This window comes from Pelecanus crispus, chromosome 3 (assembly GCF_030463565.1).
Source record: "Pelecanus crispus isolate bPelCri1 chromosome 3, bPelCri1.pri, whole genome shotgun sequence".
NCBI lineage: Eukaryota > Metazoa > Chordata > Aves > Pelecaniformes > Pelecanidae > Pelecanus > Pelecanus crispus.
In genome coordinates this window covers 132,807,643-132,826,566 of record NC_134645.1, presented here as the reverse complement: position 1 = coordinate 132,826,566, position 18,924 = coordinate 132,807,643, and the positions used below count along the sequence as shown (strand labels likewise).

Here is an 18,924-nt window from a genome sequence, read left to right as displayed (position 1 = left end):
TCCAACCGGGTGCTCGTTAAAGCCGCCGCAGGGAGAGCCGCTCCTCGGCACCCCGTGGCCGGGGACATCCACGCTGGCACGTCCGCGCCGCGGCACAGCATCCCCCAGCCCGGGCAGCCCCTCGCCGGCGCTGACCGAGCCCCTCGAGGAGAGGCCCCACGTGCTCCGGCCGCACCACGACCTCCCCGGGGATCGCCGGCGGCACCGGGGGGGCCGGGGCCGTGCACCCCGCACGCACCACGGCGTCGGGGAGATGCCGTTCCCCGCGCGGCGAGGAGGCCACGGGCTGGAGACGGGGCTGGACGTCCCCGGGGACGCGTGGGGATGGCAGGGGGGAGCGCTGGGAAGGGCACCGTGCCCCCCGCTCCCCGGCGACACGCACCGCAGCCGGCACCGTTCCCTGCCGGTGCCCCCGTCCTCCCCGCGGAGGCCTGCCGGTGCCCCACCGCGCCGGAGCCACCGCCGCTGTGCCGCCATGAGGACGAGGGACGAGAGCGCGTCACGCTTCGGCAGGTCACCGCGCCGGCCGGCACGCCTTCCCGAAACGCTCTGGCCAAACCGGTGCCGCGGGAGCCTCTGCCCCGCCGTCCCGGGAGCGTCGCCCCGCACCGGCACCCCGCTTGCCGGTGGGATGGGGCAGGCAGCGCCGGCCCTGCCTGACCGGTGGGAGCTCCGCACCCGGCGGCGAACCGGGCCTGGCAGTGCCCGGGGGTCTCCTGGTGTGATTCCCGGTAGCCGGCGATGCCCGGTAACCAGTGATGCTTGGTACCCGGTGAACCCGGTAACCAGTGATGCTTGGTACCCGGTGAACCCGGTAACCAGCGATGCCCGGTACCCGGCGCTTCCCGGTAACCAGCGGTGATGCCTCGGTACCCAGCGGTGCCTGGTACCTGGCGATGCCTGGTAGCCACCGGTGATGCCCGGTAGCCACTGGTGATGCCCGGTAGGCAATGATGGCCGGTAGCCAGTGATGCCCAGGCCCTGGCGATGCCCGGTGCCGGGACTACAGCTCCCGGCGTGCCGTGCCGTGCCGTGCCGTGCCGTGCCCGCGGCCCTGCGGGAGCCGCAGCCGGGGCGCAGGGCCGGGCTCCGCTGAGTCAGGCCGGACCCCGGTCCCCTCCGCCCCGGCCGCTCCACCCCCGCCCCGGTTCCCCCCACCCCGGCTACGGCCGCTCCATCCCCGGGCCCCCCCCACCCCGTCACGGCCGCTCCGACCCCGGACGGGCACCCCCGGCCGCTCCATCCCCCCCCCGCCCGCTCCCCGGGGGGCTGCGGCAGCGGCCGGTACCGGTGCCACGGGCGATGGCGGGGGCCCGGGGCGGCCCTGCCCGGTCCCTCCCGGTCCCTCCCCGCCGTGCCGGCCCGCACTCACCGCGCTCGGGCCGCGGCCGCCGCTCCGCTGCCTCCGCACCGCGCCGGGCTCGCCGGGACCGGGCCGGGACCGCTCGGGCCGCCCGCGCATGCGCCGCCCCGCCCCCCCGACCGGCGCCGCTCCCTCCCGTGGGCGGGGCCCGGCCTGGCTTTGCCACGCCCCTCTCTCCCCGCCGCCATGGCAACGGGGGCGGGGCCACGGCCGACAGCGTCGCCCTGGCAACGCCGGCCGCGAGACTGCCCGCCCCCACAGCGCCCCCTGGGGGAGGGCGGCGGAGGATTGGGAAGCGCCGGGAATACGGGGATTCCCCCCCGGGACCCCCCCGGGGTCCCCCCCAGACCCCCCGAAACCCTCCGGGACCCCCCGGTCCCCTCCCGGGACCACCCCGGGACCCCCCCCCCCGGACTCCCCCGGCCCTCTCCCGGGACCCCCGGGGTCCCCCCCCAGACCCCCCCGAAACCCTCCGGTCCCCTCCCGGGACCACCCCGGAACCCCCTCCCCCCGGGCTCCCCCGGCCCTCTCCCGGGACCCCCGGGGTCCCCTCCGGACCCCCCCGAACCCCCCCGGTCCCCTCCCGGGACCACCCCGGAACCCCCCCCCCCCGGGCTCCCCCGGCCCTCTCCCGGGACCCCCGGGGTCCCCCCCCAGACCCCCCCGAAACCCTCCGGGACCCCTCGGTCCCCTCCGGGGACCCCATGGCCTCCCCCGGGACACCCCGGGACCTTCCCCGGACCCTCCCGAGCCCCCCCGGGACCCCTCCGGGACCCCCCGGCCCCGCTTGGGCCCCCCTCTAGCCTCCCCCCGACCCCCCGGGACCCCCCCCGGAAACTCCCGGTATCCCCCCCGGACCCCCCCGAAACCCTCCGAGACCCCCCGGTCCCCTCCCCGGACCACCCCGGGACCCCCCCCCCCCGGACTCCCCCGGCCCTCTCCCGGGACCCCCGGGGTCCCCCCCAGACCCCCCGAAACCCTCCGGGACCCCCCGGTCCCCTCCCGGGACCACCCCGGGACTCCCCCCCCCCCCCCCCCCGGGCTCCCCCGGCCCTCTCCCGGGACCCCCGGGGTCCCCCCCCAGACCCCCCCGAAACCCTCCGGGACCCTCCGGTCCCCTCCGGCGACCCCATGGCCTCCCCCGGGACACCCCGGGACCTTCCCCGGACCCTCCCGAGCCCCCCCGGGACCCCTCCGGGACCCCCCGGCCCCGCTCGGGGCCCCCTGGGACCAGGCCGGGACCCCCCTCGGACTCCCCCGGGACCTCCCGGCCCCGTCCCGGAACCCCCGAGACCCCCCCCCCCCCCCCTCCGGACACCTCCGTGGTCTCCCCCGGCACCCCCTGAACCCCTCCAGGACCCCCCGGCCCCTCCCGGGACCCCCAGGGACCCCATGACCTCTCCCGGGACACCCCGACCCCCCCGGGACCTGCCGGGACCTGCCGGGACCCCCCGCAGGACCCTCCCGGGACACCCCCAGGCCCCCCTGGAGCCCCCCCGGACCCCTCCCGGGACCCCCCCTGGACTCCCCCGGACACCTCCGGGACCCCCCCGGACTCCCCCGGGACCTTCCCCAGACCCTCCCGACCCCTCCCCGTCCCCTCCCGGGACCCTCCGGGACCCCATGGCCCCCCCGGGACACCCCGGGACCTTCCTCGGACCCTTCCGAGCCCCCCCCGGGACCCCCCCCGGGACCCGCCGGGACCCCCTGGGACCTCCCGGGATATCCCCGGACCCCTCCGGGACCCCTGGTCCCCTCTCAGGACCCCCCGGGACCCCATGGCCCCCCCGGGACACCCCGGGACCTTCCTCGGACCCTTCCGAGCCCCCCCCGGGACCCCCCCCGGGACCCCCCCCGGGACCCCCCCCGGGACCCGCCGGGACCCCCTGGGACTTCCCGGGATATCCCCGGACCCCTCCGGGACCCCTGGTCCCCTCTCAGGACCCCCCGGGACCCCATGGCCCCCCCCCCGGCACCCCCCGAGCCCCCACCAGAGACCCCCCCGGACTCCTCCAGACACCTCCGGAGTCCCCCTGGACCACCCCGAAACCCTCCGGGACCCCCCAGTCCCCTCCCGGGACCCCCCGGCCCCACTCCGGGACCACCCCGGGACCACCGCTGGACTCTGCTGCAACCTCCCGGCCTCCTCCCGGGATCCCCCGGGACCCCCCGACTCCACTCCGGGACCACCCCAGAACCCCCCCAGGACCCTCCCGGGACCTCCCTGGCCCCTGGGACACCCCGAACCCCCTCGGACTCCTCTGGGACCCCCCGGGACCTTCCCTGGACCCTCCTGAGCCCCCCCGGGACACCCCCGGGACCCTCCAGGGACCCCCGGACCCTCCCGACCCCCTCCGGCCTCCTGTAGCCCCAGAGTCTCTTAGGACATTTGCCCCCCCCCCCCCCCCAGCAGCCCGGAGACCCCCCCAGAGCCCCCAGGACACACCCAAGGGACCCCCACAGCCCCCAGGGACCCCCCGGGACACCCAGAGCCCCCTGAGCTGTTGGGACCAGGCAGCCCAGGGCCCCCCGGGAGCCTTCACCCCCCTCTGCACCCCCCAAACCCCCACCCGCACCCACCCCCGCCTCGCAGCCCCTTCACCCACGTGCGTTTGTGCAACCGAGCAGCGTGCCGCCTGCGTGTGCACGCGTGTGCACGTGCGCGTGTGCACCCTCGCCCTCCCGCTGCCGTGTCCCCATGCGTGTCCCCTGTGTCCCCAGGCCCCCGTGTGTCCCCCACGTCCCCCCCGCGTGTCTCCACGGCCCCCCGTGTTTCCCTCCTGGGCCCCGCTCACCCCCGGTGCCGCGGCTGTGGCGACGCGGCCCGGTGACCGCATGCCAGCTCCGGTGCTGCCGCGGTGGCTGCACGCACGAGGGCATCACGCACGGGTTGGGGCTGTGCCCGCACACGCGTGTTGTACCCGCACACCCCCTCCCTGGGCCGCCTCTCGCCCCGCTCCCCACCCCCAGACGGCACCCAGCCGCATTTGGGGGGTCCGAGCCCCCCGCCCTGGGACCCCCGCCGGGGGCACGTCCCGATGGGCGCGCAGAGGGGACGCGGATCGGTCCCAGACCCCCCGGCAGCGTTGGGGTGCAGGTGCACGCCCGCGCACGCCAAGATTTGGGGGGGGGGGTGATGGGGAGCTCGCCGCGCCCCTTACCGCAGCCGGGACCCCCGCCCGCCCAGCCGGCCCCCCAAGCAGGCGTGAAGGCCGGGCGCTGTGAGAACGGTCTTTAATGAGCAAACAGAAACGTACGGCGGGTTCCTAAAAACGGGTCAATATGCAACTACCCGGGGGCGGGCGGGCCCCCCCGCGCTGGGCTGCGCCCACCCGGGCCCCCCGCACACCTACAGGGACCATCTAGGGGAAAAGTGCACAAGGAACAATTCACATCTGACACGACCCCGGGGGACAGGCTGGGGACGGGGGGCACGGGGAGCGGGGCGCCCGCCCCGTAGCAGCGCCGCGCGGCCGGGGACCCCGCTGGGCCGGGGTCACGCGTGCCCCGACCCGCACCCCACCGCGGCGGGGCGAGGAGGGGTGACAGAGGCGGCCGCCGTCGTGCACGGAGGGGTAGGGACGCGCGTGCACGGGCGTGGACGCCGGCCGAGGAGTTCAGGGGCGCGCACGCGTGTGCAAGGAACAGCTCGCGGAGACCGTGCGGAGCGCGGTGCATGCGAGCGCACACGTGGCGGCCACGGGCCTGCCGGCACCTCGCACGGAGAGATGCACACGCGTGTGCTATGAACATCTGAGACCGTGCATGGTGTGACACACGCGTGTGTGCACACACGTGGCTGTGAGGAGCCAGGCAGCACTTTGCATGGAGACATGCACACGCGTGTGCTACGAACGTATGAGACCGTGCATGGTGTGACACACGCGTGTGCGCACACACGTGGCTGTGAGGAGCCAGGCAGCACTTTGCACGGAGACATGCACACGCGTGTGCTACGAACGTATGAGACCGTGCATGGTGTGACACACGCGTGTGCGCACACACGTGGCTGTGAGGAGCCAGGCAGCACTTTGCACGGAGACATGCACACGCGTGTGCTACGAACGTATGAGACCGTGCATGGTGTGACACACGCGTGTGCGCACACACGTGGCTGTGAGGAGCCAGGCAGCACTTTGCACGGAGACATGCACACGCGTGTGCTACGAACGTATGAGACCGTGCATGGTGTGACACACGCGTGTGCGCACACACGTGGCTGTGAGGAGCCAGGCAGCACTTTGCACGGAGACATGCACACGCGTGTGCTACGAACGTATGAGACCGTGCATGGTGTGACACACGCGTGTGCGCACACACGTGGCTGTGAGGAGCCAGGCAGCACTTTGCACGGAGAGATGCACACGCGTGTGCTACGAACGTATGAGACCGTGCATGGTGTGACACACGCGTGTGCGCACACACGTGGCTGTGAGGAGCCAGGCAGCACTTTGCACGGAGACATGCACACGCGTGTGCTACGAACGTATGAGACCGTGCATGGTGTGACACACGCGTGTGCGCACACACGTGGCTGTGAGGAGCCAGGCAGCACTTTGCACGGAGAGATGCACACGCGTGTGCTACGAACGTATGAGACCGTGCATGGTGTGACACACGCGTGTGCGCACACACGTGGCTGTGAGGAGCCAGGCAGCACTTTGCACGGAGAGATGCACACGCGTGTGCTACGAACGTATGAGACCGTGCATGGTGTGACACACGCGTGTGCGCACACACGTGGCTGTGAGGAGCCAGGCAGCACTTTGCACGGAGAGATGCACACGCGTGTGCTACGAACGTATGAGACCGTGCATGGTGTGACACACGCGTGTGCGCACACACGTGGCTGTGAGGAGCCAGGCAGCACTTTGCACGGAGAGATGCACACGCGTGTGCTACGAACGTATGAGACCGTGCATGGTGTGACACACGCGTGTGCGCACACACGTGGCTGTGAGGAGCCAGGCAGCACTTTGCACGGAGAGATGCACACGCGTGTGCTACGAACGTATGAGACCGTGCATGGTGTGACACACGCGTGTGCGCACACACGTGGCTGTGAGGAGCCAGGCAGCACTTTGCACGGAGAGATGCACACGCGTGTGCTACGAACGTATGAGACCGTGCATGGTGTGACACACGCGTGTGCGCACACACGTGGCTGTGAGGAGCCAGGCAGCACTTTGCATGGAGAGATGCACACGCGTGTGCTACGAACATCTGAGACCGTGCATGGTGTGACACACGCGTGTGCACACACACGTGGCTGTGAGGAGCCTGGCAGCACTTTGCATGGAGAGATGCACACGCGTGTGCTACGAACATCTACCGAGACCATGCATGGTGTGACACATACATGTGTGTGCACACACGTGGCTGTGAGGAGCCAGGCAGCACTTTGCATGGAGGGACGCACACGCGTGTGTTATGAACATCTCACTGAGACCATGCATGCTGTGGCACACACGTGTGTGCACACAGGTGGCTATGAGGAACCTGGCAGCACTTTGCATGGAGAGATGCACATGTATGTGCTACGAACACCTACTGACACCATCCATGGTGTGACACACACGTGTGCATGCACAGGTGGCTGCGAGGAGCCTGGCAGCACTTTGCATGGAGAAATGCACACGTGTGTGCTACGAACATCTCACTGAGACCATGCATGGTGTGACACACACGTGTTTGCACAGAGGCAGCTGTGAGAAGCCAGGCAGTACTTTGTGTGGAGAGATGCACACGTGTGCTATGAACATCTACTGAGACCATGCATGGTGTGACACATAAGTGTGCGCGCACAGGGGGCCCTGAGGAGCCTGGCGGCACTTTGCATGGAGAAATGCACACGTGTGTGCTACGAACATCTGAGACCATGCATGGTATGACACATACATGTGTGTGCACACACGTGGCTGTGAGGAGCCAGGCAGCACTTTGCATGGAGAGATGCACATGTATGTGCTACGAACACCTACTGACACCATGCATGGTGTGACACACATGTGTGCATACACAGGTGGCTGCGAGGAGCCTGGCGGCACTTTGCATGGACAAATGCACACGTGTGTGCATGCACAGGTGGCCCTGAGGAGCCTGGCGGCACTTTGCATGGAGAAATGCACACGTGTGTGCTACAAACATCTGAGACCATGCATGGTATGACACATACATGTGTGTGCACACATGTGGCTGTGAGGAGCCAGGCAGCACTTTGCATGGAGAGATGCACACATGTGTGCTATGAACATCTCACTGAGACCATGTATGCTGTGACACACACGTGTGCGCGCACAGGTGGCTGTGAGGAACCTGGCGGCACTTTGCACGGAGAGATGCACACGCGTGTGCTACGAACACCTACTGACACCATCCATGGTGTGACACACACGTGTGCATGCACAGGTGGCTGCGAGGAGCCTGGCAGCACTTTGCATGGAGAAATGCACACGTGTGTGCTACAAACATCTGAGACCATGCATGGTGTGACACATACATGTGTGTGCACACATGTGGCTGTGAGGAGCCAGGCAGCACTTTGCACGGAGAGATGCACACATGTGTGCTATGAACATCTCACTGAGACCATGCATGGTGTGACACACATGTGTGCATGCACAGGCGGCCATGAGGAGCCAGGCAGCACTTTGCATGGAGAGATGCACGCGCGTGTGCTACCAACATCTCACTGAGACCATGCATGCTGTGACACACGCGTGTGCGCACACAGGCGGCCGCAGGGAGCCTGGCGGCACTTTGCACGGAGGGAGGCACGCCTGTGTGCACGCATGTGCGTGCCGTGACGCCGCTGGGGCGTGGGAAGGGCTCTCGTGTCCCGCGTGGGGCCGGGGGGGGGGCGGGGAGAGGAAGTGGGGGCCGGGGGGGGTGCAGGGGTGTGGGGGGGCAGCCCGGGGGTGGGAAGGGCGGAAGGGGGGGTGGGGGGGGGTCCCTGCTTCTCCCCTAACGCTAGTGACACAAACCACTGCAGAGTATTTCCACGTGATGCACAAACAAGTCAAAAATTCACGGATCCAAACCCAACGTGCAAACAGAAAAGGGCCGGGGCAGGCCCACCCGCTGCCCCCCGTCCCCTCCCGCCGGCCGGACCGCGGCCCCCCGGCCCACCGCGCACGGCTGCCGCCGGCACACGCCGCCGGCACGGCCCCGCGGGCAGGACGGGCACCGGGCAGGGCCCCCCGGCGCGAGGGGAGCCCCGCCAGAGCCGGGGTCCCGGGCGGGGGGGGCCGGTGCCTGGTCCTCAGTTGGGGGACAGGTCCCCGGCTCTACCAAATGCCGCTCGACCGGCCTCCGGGGGGAGCGAGAATCCGGGCCGAAGCTCGCTTTGGAACGTGGTCATCGATCTGAGAACCTGCCAGACAGACGGACGGACAGGCGTCAGGGGCGCCGGGGCGAGGGTCCCACTGCCGCGCCGGCACCCCCAGCGCGGCCACGGCCCCGCGGCGACGACGGATGCTCCGTGTCCCACTGCCACCTCGGCTGCGCCGCGGGCAAGCACCGGAGCACCGGTGCCTCGTGCAGCACCGGCCGTGCCGGGGCTGACGCTCGCGGCCCCCCAGGCCCCGGCGTCCCACCCCGGCGGGGTCAGAGCAGCCCTGGACCCCGCCGGCAGCACCGAGCGCGGTGCCGGCAGGGAGCAATGCCCGAGGCTGCCAGCCCCGGCACAGCCGGCACTGAGCCACGGTGAGCGTGGGCAGCACGACGTGCCGCAGCCGAGGGAGCGGGATGCAGCCGCTGCCCGAGCGTGGCACGCGGCTCAGTCCTGCCCGGCACACGGCAGCACCGCGGCGGCTGCGCGGTGGGATGCTGGGCACCAGCCGGAGCCGCAGGGATGCCCACCGCATCCCTCCGGTCCCGCTCCTGGAGCCAAAAACGCCCACCGGGGCCCAACGCATCGCATGCGCCGGCTCAGTCCTGCCCGCCCCGGCGCCCCGGCTGCCCCCTGCCCGGCACGCACCCCCCGCCAGCTGCAGCCACGCGACGGACGGGGCACGGATTGGGGGACAGGCGAGGGCTGGAGGGGCTGTGGGTTTGGGGTCAGCTCCCTACTCTGCCGCGGGAGCACCGGGGCGGCACGGCCCCGGGCTCGGGAGAAGGGGGGCTGCACCCTGGGGTGGTGGCGGTGGGGGCACCCTGGGGTGGCGAGTACCCAGCCGGTGCCGGAGAGCCACCGGATGCGGGGATGCCGGCGAGCCCCGGGGTGGGGCTGGCTGCGAGGCCGGGGTTGCCGGGACCCTTGCCGCGGCCCCGCTCTTACCGGACAGGCTGAAGCTGGACTCGTGGAGGTCCCTCATGCCCCCGTGTCGCGTGGCGGGCCGGGTGGGCGTATCGGCCAGGGGCGTCCCCGTCTCTTTTTTGCCAGCATGCACAACCACGGCCACGTCCCCCAGGTACGGGGTGCGATCCACACCCCGCAGCTTTAAACTCTGCCAGAAGGGAAAGAAGAAGCAGAGAGAGCATCAGCCGGGGCGGCACCGCACCGCGGCGGGCGGGGGGCCGGGGCGCGGGGGGGAGCATGGGGGTGCCCCACGGCACGAGTGGGGTTAGGGGTGTCACTGCCCTACAGCAGGGCGCGGGGGGGGGGGGAGGAAGGGGGCCGCGGCGTGGGGTGCAGCCGGGGATGGAGCGGGATGCCGGCTGGGCTGCGGGGATGCCGGTGCAGGAGGCGTCGGCGTGGAGCGGTGCCAGGGCAGGGGCTGGCACCCCGGTGCTGGGCATCGGCTCCCAGCTCCCCGGGACGGTGCCGGGAGCTCGCCGGCCATCCCCTTCCCTCGCGGCATCAGCACCACGTCGAGACCCCCGCGCGTCCCCGGAGGGGCTGGGGGAGCTGGGGGTGTTCAGCCTGGAGAAGAGGAGGCTGAGGGGAGACCTGATCGCTCTGCAGCTCCTGGCAGGAGGGGGCAGGGAGGGGGTGTTGGGCTCTTCTCCCAAGGAACAGCGATGGGATGAGAGGAAATGGGCTCAAGCTGTGCCAGGGGAGGTTTAGATTGGATATTGGGAGAAATTTCTTCACGGGAAGAGTGGCCAAGCATTGGAACAGGCTGCCCAGAGAGGTGGGGGAGTCCCCATCCCTGGAGGGGTTCAACAAACGGGCAGAGGTGGCACCTGGGGACATGGTTTGGTGGGCATGGGGGTGTTGGGGTGATGGTTGGGCTGATGATCTTAGAGGGCCTTTCCAACCTTAGTGATTCCTGGTTTTACTTTCATTAAAAAATAATCCAGCTGCCAAGCCAGGACACATGGAATTAATTCTTCCTCTGCCCTGAACTGGTTTAGTGTGGCCTTGGCAGTGTTGGGTCAATGGTTGGACTGGGTGATCTTCAAGCGCTTTCCCAACCCAACCGATTCCATGACTCTGTGATCCCCCACGGCTGGGCAGGGGCCGACGAAAGGCGCGGGGGCACGGAGGGGTCCCCAGCGCCGGGGTCTGCCGGAGCTCCGCGGTGTCACGCCGGGACAGCCGCGGGGACCCGCAAGCGCGGAGTGGGACAGGGGAGGGTGGCCGTGCCCCTCGCCCACGGCGGGTCAGCGGTGGGGTGCAGGGCCGGCGCCGCGGGATGGGGGCAATTTGGGGGGCAGCGGGGAGCAGAGACCTGCCCCGCAGCCGGGGAGGGGGTGTGCCCCGGGGTCCCCTCCTGTCCCCGCCACGCACGTCCCTGCCCCGGCGCACACGGGGCCACCGCGAGCCACGGGGGCCACCTCGGGCGGCTGCAGAGGGGACACCCGGCAAAGCTCAGAGAGCCCGGGACGGCGGGGCGCGGCGGGGCTCTCGACGCCTGGCACGTGCCTCGCACACGTGCCGGGACAACTGCTGGCTGCAGCAGCGGCGCGCCCAAAACCTCGGCACCGCCGGCACGGGCAGGAGCTGGGGGGTCCCGTCCCCCATTGCACGCCCACCGGCACCGCCGGCACTTAGCCGGACACGGCCGCTGCCATCCTCCTGCGTCCCCGGCACGAGGCACGCTGCGCTCCCGCCGCGCCATGCTCCAGGGCGGCACCGACCGCGGCGCCGCATGGCACCGGGGCGGCACAGACCCATCCTCCCGGCACCGGCGGCACCGACCCACGCCGCTGGGACCGCCGCGGCTGCCACCTCCCTCATCCCCACCGGTAGCCAGGCGCGGCGCAGCCCGGCCCCACGCCGCGGCACAGCGCCGGCACGGCCCCACGCCGCGGCACAGCGCCGGCACGGCCCCACGCCACCCCCTTACCTTCTCCCGCTGCACCAGCTTCTTGTAGACGGAATCCGGGAAGGAGCGGAGCGGGCAGTACTTGCCGGTGCCCTCGGCGCACATGAAGACGCCGTTCTCGTAGACCACGCGCCCGCGGCTGATGGTGACCAGCGGCACCCCGTGGCACCGCATGTTCTCGTACAGGTTGATGTCCCCCCCCTGCACCTGGGTGCTGGCCGAGATGGTCCTGGGTGGGGGGGACGGGGCGGTGAGCGGGTGCCTGGGGGCACGGGGAACCCCGGCCCCCGCCCTGGCGGCACCTACTTGGTGGCCTCGGGGTCCCAGACCACGACGTCGGCGTCGGCGCCGGGGATGATCCGGCCCTTGCGGGGGTACAGGTTGTGGATCTTGGCGGCGTTGGAGCTGGTCACGGCCACGAAGCGGTTCTCATCCATCTTGCCCCCGACCTGCCGCCGGAACCGGGGCGGGGGGGTGAGGACGTGCCGGGCCGCATCCTGCCCAGCTGCCCGCGCCCCGTCCCTTGCGCTCTGTGCTGCCCACCCCGGACCCCCCAAACACCTCGGGGGGTGCTGCTGGGGCCGTGCCCCTCACTGGCACCCACCGGGTTGCGCTGGGCGCCCGCGCCGACGCCGGGGGGCAAACGCCCTGCGTCCATGGGAGCCGGGGAAAGGGCCCTCCCGCCCCAAAGCTGGGGCCAGCCCAGCCCAAGCCGGACCCCCCGCCGAGCCCCCCGAGAGCCGGGGGGCAGCCCCATCCCACCCCGGGGGTGCCCGTGGCCAGGGGAGGGGTGCGGGACCCCGTACCACGCCTCGCTCCCAGATGATGTTCATGCGGTCCTGCACCCCGCTGACGCCGTGGGGGATCTTGGTGAAGTCCTCCTTGCCCATGGCTTTCTGCTTGGTGCTGAAGGGCCGGTGGTCGGAGGCCACGATGTTCAGCGTGTCGCTGCGGGAGGACGGGGCAGCACCGCTGATGCCACGGCTGGGGCAGGCGGCCGGGAGCGGGGTGCCCGGGGAGCTCAGCACCCAAGGAATGCAGCACCCATGCCATGGGCTGCCTGGGGAGCTCAGCGCCCAAGGAATGCAGCACCCATGCCATGGGGTGTCTGGGGAGCTCAGCGCTCAAGGAATGCAGCGCCCATGCAGTGGGGTGCCCCAGGAGCTCAGCACCCAAGGAATGCAGCGCCCATGCCATGGGGTGCCCAGAAAGCTCAGCGCCCAAGGAATGCAGCACCCATGCCATGGGGTACCCGGGGAGCTCAGCACCCAAGGAATGCAGCACCCATGCCATGGACTGCCCGGGGAGCTCAGCACCCAAGGAATGCAGCACCCATGCCATGGGGTACCCGGGGAGCTCAGCACCCAAGGAATGCAGCACCCATGCCATGGGCTGCCCGGGGAGCTCAGCGCCCAAGGAATGCAGCACCCATGCCATGGGGTACCCGGGGAGCTCAGCACCCAAGGAATGCAGCACCCATGCCATGGGGTACCCGGGGAGCTCAGCACCCAAGGAATGCAGCACCCATGCAGTGGGGTGCCTGGGGAGCTCAGCACTTGGGGAGTGGGGTGCCTGGGGACTGGAGCACCCATGCCATGGGGTGTCCGGGGATCTCAGTGTCCAGGGAGCAGGGTGCCTGGGGAGGGGGTGTCCAGCGAGCTCAGCACCCAAGGAATGCAGCACCCATGCAGCAGGGTGCCCGGGGAACTCAGCGCCTGGGGAGCGGGGTGCCTGGGGAGCTCAATGCCCAGGGAGTGGGGTGCTCGGGGAGTGGGGCACCCATGCAGTGGGGTGCCTGGGGAGTTCAGCACCCGGGGAGCGGGCTGCTCAGGGAGCTCAGTGCCTGGGGAGCAGGGTGCCTGGGGAGTGGGGCACCCATGCTGTGGGGTGCGCAGGTAGCGGGGGTACATATGCAGTGGGGTGCCCGGGGAGCTTAGCTCCCAGGGAGTGGGGTGCCAGGGGAGTGGGGTGCCCAGGCAATGGAACACCCATGCAGTGGGGTGCCCGGGGAGCTCAGCACTTGGGCAGTGGGGTGCCTGGGGAGTGGAGCACCCATGCAGTGGGGTGCCCAGGGAGCTCAGCACCCAGGGAGCAGGGTGCCCGGGGAGTGGGGCACCCACACAGTGCGGCGCCCAGGGAGCTCGGTGCCCAGGCAATGGAGCACCCATGCAGTGGGGTGCCCAGGGAGCTCAGCACTTGGGGAGCAGGGTGCCCAGGGAGCTCAGTGTCCAGGGATTGGGGCACCCATGCAGTGGGGTGCCCAGGGAGCTCGGTGCCCAGGCAATGGAGCACCCATGCAGTGGGGTGCCCAGGGAGCTCAGCACTTGGGGAGCAGGGTGCCCAGGGAGCTCAGTGTCCAGGGATTGGGGCACCCATGCAGTGGGGTGCCCAGGGAGCTCGGTGCCCAGGCAATGGAGCACCCATGCAGTGGGGTGCCCAGGGAGCTCAGCACTTGGGGAGCAGGGTGCCCAGGGAGCTCAGTGTCCAGGGATTGGGGCACCCATGCAGTGGGGTGCCCAGGGAGCTCGGTGCCCAGGCAATGGAGCACCCATGCAGCGGGGTGCCCAGGGAGCTCAGCACCCAGGGAGCAGGGTGCCCAGGGAGCTCAGTGTCCAGGGATTGGGGCACCCATGCAGTGGGGTGCCCGGAGAGTGGGGCACCCAGCACCCCAGGTGCTCAGCGAGTGCTTGGGAAGTGCAGCACCCGCAGAGCGAGGCCCCGAGGGAGCAGAGCGTCTGGGAAGCGAGGCACCCAGAGAGCCTGCTGCCCCAAAAGCGAGGTGCCAGGGATGGGGGGTAGCCCAAGGAGAGGGGTGCCCGAAGGATGGGGTGTCTGGGGAGCGCAGCACCGGGGGAGCAGGGTGCCCGGGGAGCAGGGTGCCAGAATGCAGGGTGCCGGGGCAGCCAGACGGCATGGCACCCGGGAGCAGGATGCCCGGGCATGCCGGACACTGGGGATGGCTGGAGAGCTCCGGCAAACGTGGCAGCTGGGGAGGGGGTGCCGGGAAGCGTGGCCCGGCGGGGAGGGGTGCGCGGGGTGCCCGGGATGCCTCACTTGGCGAGCAGGCTCATGAGGTAGGCGGAGGTGTTGGTGTCCAGGCGCAGCGGCGGCACGGTGACGTAGGCGGCGGCGTGGAACCAGTCCTGGTGGTAGTAGTGCAGCCCGGTGAGCGTGGCGTGTGCCGTGGTCGTCTCGGCGAACACCACCTTCCCTGCCGGGGCGGAGGCACAGGCGTGGGGCTGGGGGCGGCGGGGCGGGTGTGCGACGCAGGGGGCAAGCGTGCGAGGGGCACGCGCGTGCCGTGTGGGTACGGCTGCAGGCAGCGTGTGCTCCCGTCTCGGCGCGAGCCCCGCGCCCGCGCGTGTGCCCGCGTCCGTGTCAGCAGAGCCGCGGCTGCCGGCCCACGCGTGCACACGCGTGCCAGGGCACGCTCCCCGCATCCCTGTCCGTGCGAGAGCCCACGCGTCTCTGCGTGTCCGTGGCCCCGTGCCACGCGTGTCCACGCCTCTGCATGTGCCCCTCTGCCCGCGTCCCTCCCAGGGGTGCCCACCCAGGCTCCCTACCTTGCATTTTGGCGGCGGCGATGACGTCCCCCGCCGACATGCTGGAGACGTTCACCAGGTAGACGGGGCAGTGGGTCTGCAGAGGAGGGGTCAGTGCCACTGTCCCCACGGCACCCCGGCTCCGGGGGGGGTCCCCCGCGCCCCAGTAGGGGCGCGGGGACCCCCCCCGGAGCCGGGGTGCCCACCCCCTAAATGCAACGGGGAGGGATGCCCGCTGCGCTCCGGCACTGCCGCGCACCCGGCTCGCTCGGCGCAGGGACCCCCGACGCGGGGTTCGGTCCTTGCCGCCCGCTTCGGGACCACTCACCCTGTTGGCAATGGTGATGACGCGGTGCGTGGCCTCGGCTTCCAGCTGCGGAGAGAGCGGGCGGCGAGATGCATGGCACGGCAAAAAACCGAAAAAAACCACGCCGGGGCGCGGCGCGGCGGCACCGGTGGGTGGTGCGAGGATGGGCGTGCAAATGGCCGTGCGGATGGGTGCATGGATGGCGTGCAGATGGGTGCAAGGACGGGCTGTGCCAGCTTTCAGGATGCTCCGGAGCATCCCGGCCACATCCCGGGCCACCGCCTGTGCGGGGACGCCAGCCGTCACCTACCTCTTCGGGCCGGCTGATCTCAATGCCCTCCGGCCCCGTGATGCCCAAATCCAGCGCCTCCTTCGCTCCCTGGCAAACGGGGATGGGTGTCAGGGTGGGGGGCGACGCGGCGGGGGCTCTGTCCCACGGCAGCCGAGCCCCCCGTACGCACCCCCGCCCCCCCCAGCGCTCACCTCGGCTACCAGCTCGCCGTTCTCGGCGTGCACCCGGGCGATGGCCCCGATGTCGCGGCAAGCCCGGAGGACCTGGTAGAGCTCGCCGTCCCGCAGCATGTACAGGTCCTTGTAGGTCATGAACATCTGGAAGGAGTTCACCCCCTTCTCCCGCACCAGCGTCTCCATCTCCGCCTTCACCTGCGCCGGGATGGCGGCGGGTCAGACACGGCGGCTCCGGCGCGCGTGGGCAGCCACGGGACGCGCTCCCCCCCATGCCGCGGGGCAGGCACGGGGCAAGGTGCCCCCCGCCACGGGGCAGCGACCGACGCTTCGTCCTCGGGGACGCGAGCTGCAGGATTTGCGCGCGCGCCCCGGGGCGATCTGGGGAGCGACAGATGCCGGCGGGGGATTTTCCTCGCCGTGTCACGCCGCGATCTGGCCCCGGCTTGGCCGAATGGCCGGTGCGCCGCTGCACCCCGGGGGGTCCCCGCTCCGTCCCCTGCTCTGCCTGGGGAGGGGCTGGCCGCGCCATGGCGTACCCCGGCGCCGGGGTCTCCCTGCGGCGTTGCCGGGAGCAGCGTGGCTCCAGCCAAACCCGATCCCGCTCCGGCACCTTCGGCAGGGATTGCAGGGGCTGAGCGAGCCGTGGGACGGGGTCCGGGCGCCGAGCAGGGCCAGCCCCCATAGGGGCTGTGCTGTAGGATGGGGTCTCCCCAAAACTGGGACCCCGGTCCCCTCTATGGAGCGGCAGCACCTTCCCCGCCCCGGCGAGGGGCTTGGCCCCGTGGGGACCCCCTGCCCCGGCGAGCCCGGATCAAGGCAGCTCAAAAGGCAGCCTGGGGGCTCAGCCCAGCCCACCCCAACAAGCAGCTAATGGGATCAGCAGGGCCGGGAATTAGCCTTGGGCTGCGGCAGCTGCTCCCGGGCACCGCGGCCCCGGCGCCCGCCTCACCGCGCCGGGGTCAGAGCCGTGCCGTACCGGCGCGGCCGGGCTCACCTTGGGCGCCCACCAAGTGATGCCCATGTGCAGGGCGTAGTCGCAGCAGACTTTGGGGTCGGCCAGGCTGCGGCACTTCTCGTAGGCGTCCAGCAGCGAGGTCTCCTTGTCGGGCAGGACGTGGCCGATGATCATCGTCGTCCCTCCCACCAGCGCTGCCTGCGGGCGACGGCGACGGTGGGCGGCAGGATTCGCCCCGATGGGGAACTGCCCCCCCGGTGCCCGCTGCCCGCGCCGCGGGGCGGCACCAATCCTGCCTGGCTACGAGCAGGGCTCATCCCCTGGGCTGGGGCTGGCCACATTCGGGGCACGGCGTTGCCCGCAGGCCCCGTTGCAAGCAGGGATCCCCCCAAATCACCCTGGGGTGCAGCCGCCACCCGCGGCGCCCTGGCGCTGCCTGCTTGCAGCGGCGCATCTGGGTGCACAACACATCTGGAGGGCCCCATCCTGCTGCCCGCCACGGCACCGACTGCCCCCCGCCCAGCACCAAACGCTGGATTTGGGGTGCTGGGGGATGCCCTGAGTGTGGGCCCGGGCACCGCAGCCCCCGGCTGTGCCCCCGGCGCAGGGCCCGATCCGGGATGGGGGTGCCCAGGCTGGGCAGCACGGGGGCCGGAGGGAGAGCCCCCCGCCTCGGCACGCGTGGGCAGCAGGGCAGGCGCCGTCGCGCCCGGCAGCGGCCCCGGCTCGCCCGGCCCGGCTAATCCCCAAAGCTCCTTTACCAATTGGCCCCCGCGGGCTGGCGCGGGCCCGGCGGTGCCAGCGCAGTGCTGCGAGGCACGGGGACGGGGAGCAGGCACGGCACAGGGTGCCCACGGTCGCTGCACCGGCTCCCTGCCATCCGGCGCATCGCCGGGCCCCTCCGGGACCCTCGCTACGCTGTGGCCCTGGCCGCCCCCAACGCCTTTGCTGCAGCAGCCGCGGCAGAGCCGGGAGCTGCCCGGGGGTGCTGGGCACCCCAGGGCCAGGCACGGCCAGCACCGGCCCGGCACAATGGCTGCTCTGTGCCGGGGCTGGAGACAGCCAGCCCCGGCGCTGCCCGGGACAAGCCCGCGCTGGCCCCTCAACATCCCCAAGCAGTGGCACCCGGTGCACGGCACTGCCGGTGCACGGCACTGCCGGCCCCACCGAGGGGTCCCCGCGCGGGACAGCGCCTTTGCTGTGGGCAGGCTGCACGCCGTGGGGACCATCATCTGCCAAAAAGCGGCATCTTTCACTCCCTGCCCCGTGCCAGCAGCACCGGCTCGCGGCGGGCAAGGCCAGCGGCACGCAGGGAGCCGCGGGAGCAGGGGGTCCCGTGCCGGCACAGGGCGCGGCGGCCGCGGTGGCGGAGGAGGATGCTCACAGCGCGGGGACCTGACGGATGGGGACACGGGGACAGCCCGTGCGCCGTGCCGAGCTGCCGGGGCGTTGAGGCAGCCGGCTGCCCGCAGCGCCGGAGCGGAGACCCTGCCCGCGCCGCGCCACTCCCGCCGCTGAGGCCCGGCCACCGAACGCAGGCGGCGCGGCCGGGCGGTACCTTGGTGCCGTGGTAGAAGTCATCCACGCAGGTGGCGTTCATGAAGGTCTGGTGGAAGTGGGTGCTGGTGTCGATGCCGCCGGGGATGACGAGCTTGCCGGTGGCGTCGATGACCTTGGCCCCGCCGGGGATCATGAGCTCGCGGCCCACTTGCTGGATGATGCCGTTCTCGATGTAGACGTCCGCCTCCAGCGTGCAGTCGTCGTTCACCACCTTCCCCCCCTTGATGAGGATCCGCATGGTGGCCGCGTTGGCGAGCATGGTGCTGCGAGGGCAGGCGTCAGACCCGGGGCGGGCGCCGGCCACCCCTCTCCCACGCAGCCCCCCGGGGCCGGGGCCTCCCCCCCATCGCCCTTCCCTGGGGGTCCCGGGCCGGCACGGTGCTGTGGGGCGAGTCCCCCTTCTCGGCACGGGGACGCGGTGCAGGCAGAGGTGCAGGCAGGGCTGCGGGCAGCCCCGCGGCTGCGCTTCCGCCATGCCCATCCCCGCCCTGGGCCATGTCAGCACTGGATTATCCCGG

The 18,924-nt window shown here is 71.5% G+C and overlaps 1 protein-coding gene across 2 annotated transcripts; it reads right to left on the bottom strand.

Annotated features, from left to right (window-relative positions):
* Positions 1–8,624: 8,624 nt before the first annotated feature.
* Positions 8,625–18,665, bottom strand: DPYSL5 (dihydropyrimidinase like 5). Of its 2 annotated transcripts, XM_075706692.1 has the most exons (12): positions 18,405–18,665; positions 16,886–17,044; positions 15,907–16,086; positions 15,734–15,802; positions 15,445–15,489; positions 15,138–15,213; positions 14,629–14,785; positions 12,381–12,522; positions 11,881–12,023; positions 11,596–11,803; positions 9,642–9,810; positions 8,650–8,735 (listed from the first exon to the last, which is right to left on the bottom strand). In XM_075706692.1, the coding sequence occupies exons 1-12, from the start codon at positions 18,663–18,665 to the stop codon at positions 8,650–8,652; spliced, it is 1,695 nt and encodes a 564-aa protein (XP_075562807.1). The 2 variants fall into 2 exon arrangements, with proteins under 2 accessions (XP_075562808.1, XP_075562807.1); XM_075706693.1 differs by lacking the exon at positions 9,642–9,810 and having other exon boundaries at positions 8,625–8,735.
* Positions 18,666–18,924: the final 259 nt, after the last annotated feature.

Bases quoted from the DNA above. Each gene is read 5' to 3' on its own strand.
- DPYSL5 (XM_075706692.1), bottom strand. From the start codon at position 18,665: ATGCTCGCCAACGCGGCCACCATGCGGATCCTCATCAAGGGGGGGAAG. The intron at 15,490-15,733 runs GTAGGTGACGGC...CTCTCTCCGCAG, and splicing joins AGATCAGCCGGCCCGAAGAG to CTGGAAGCCGAGGCCACGCA. The intron at 15,214-15,444 runs GTGAGTGGTCCC...CCTCCTCTGCAG, and splicing joins TCATCACCATTGCCAACAGG to ACCCACTGCCCCGTCTACCT.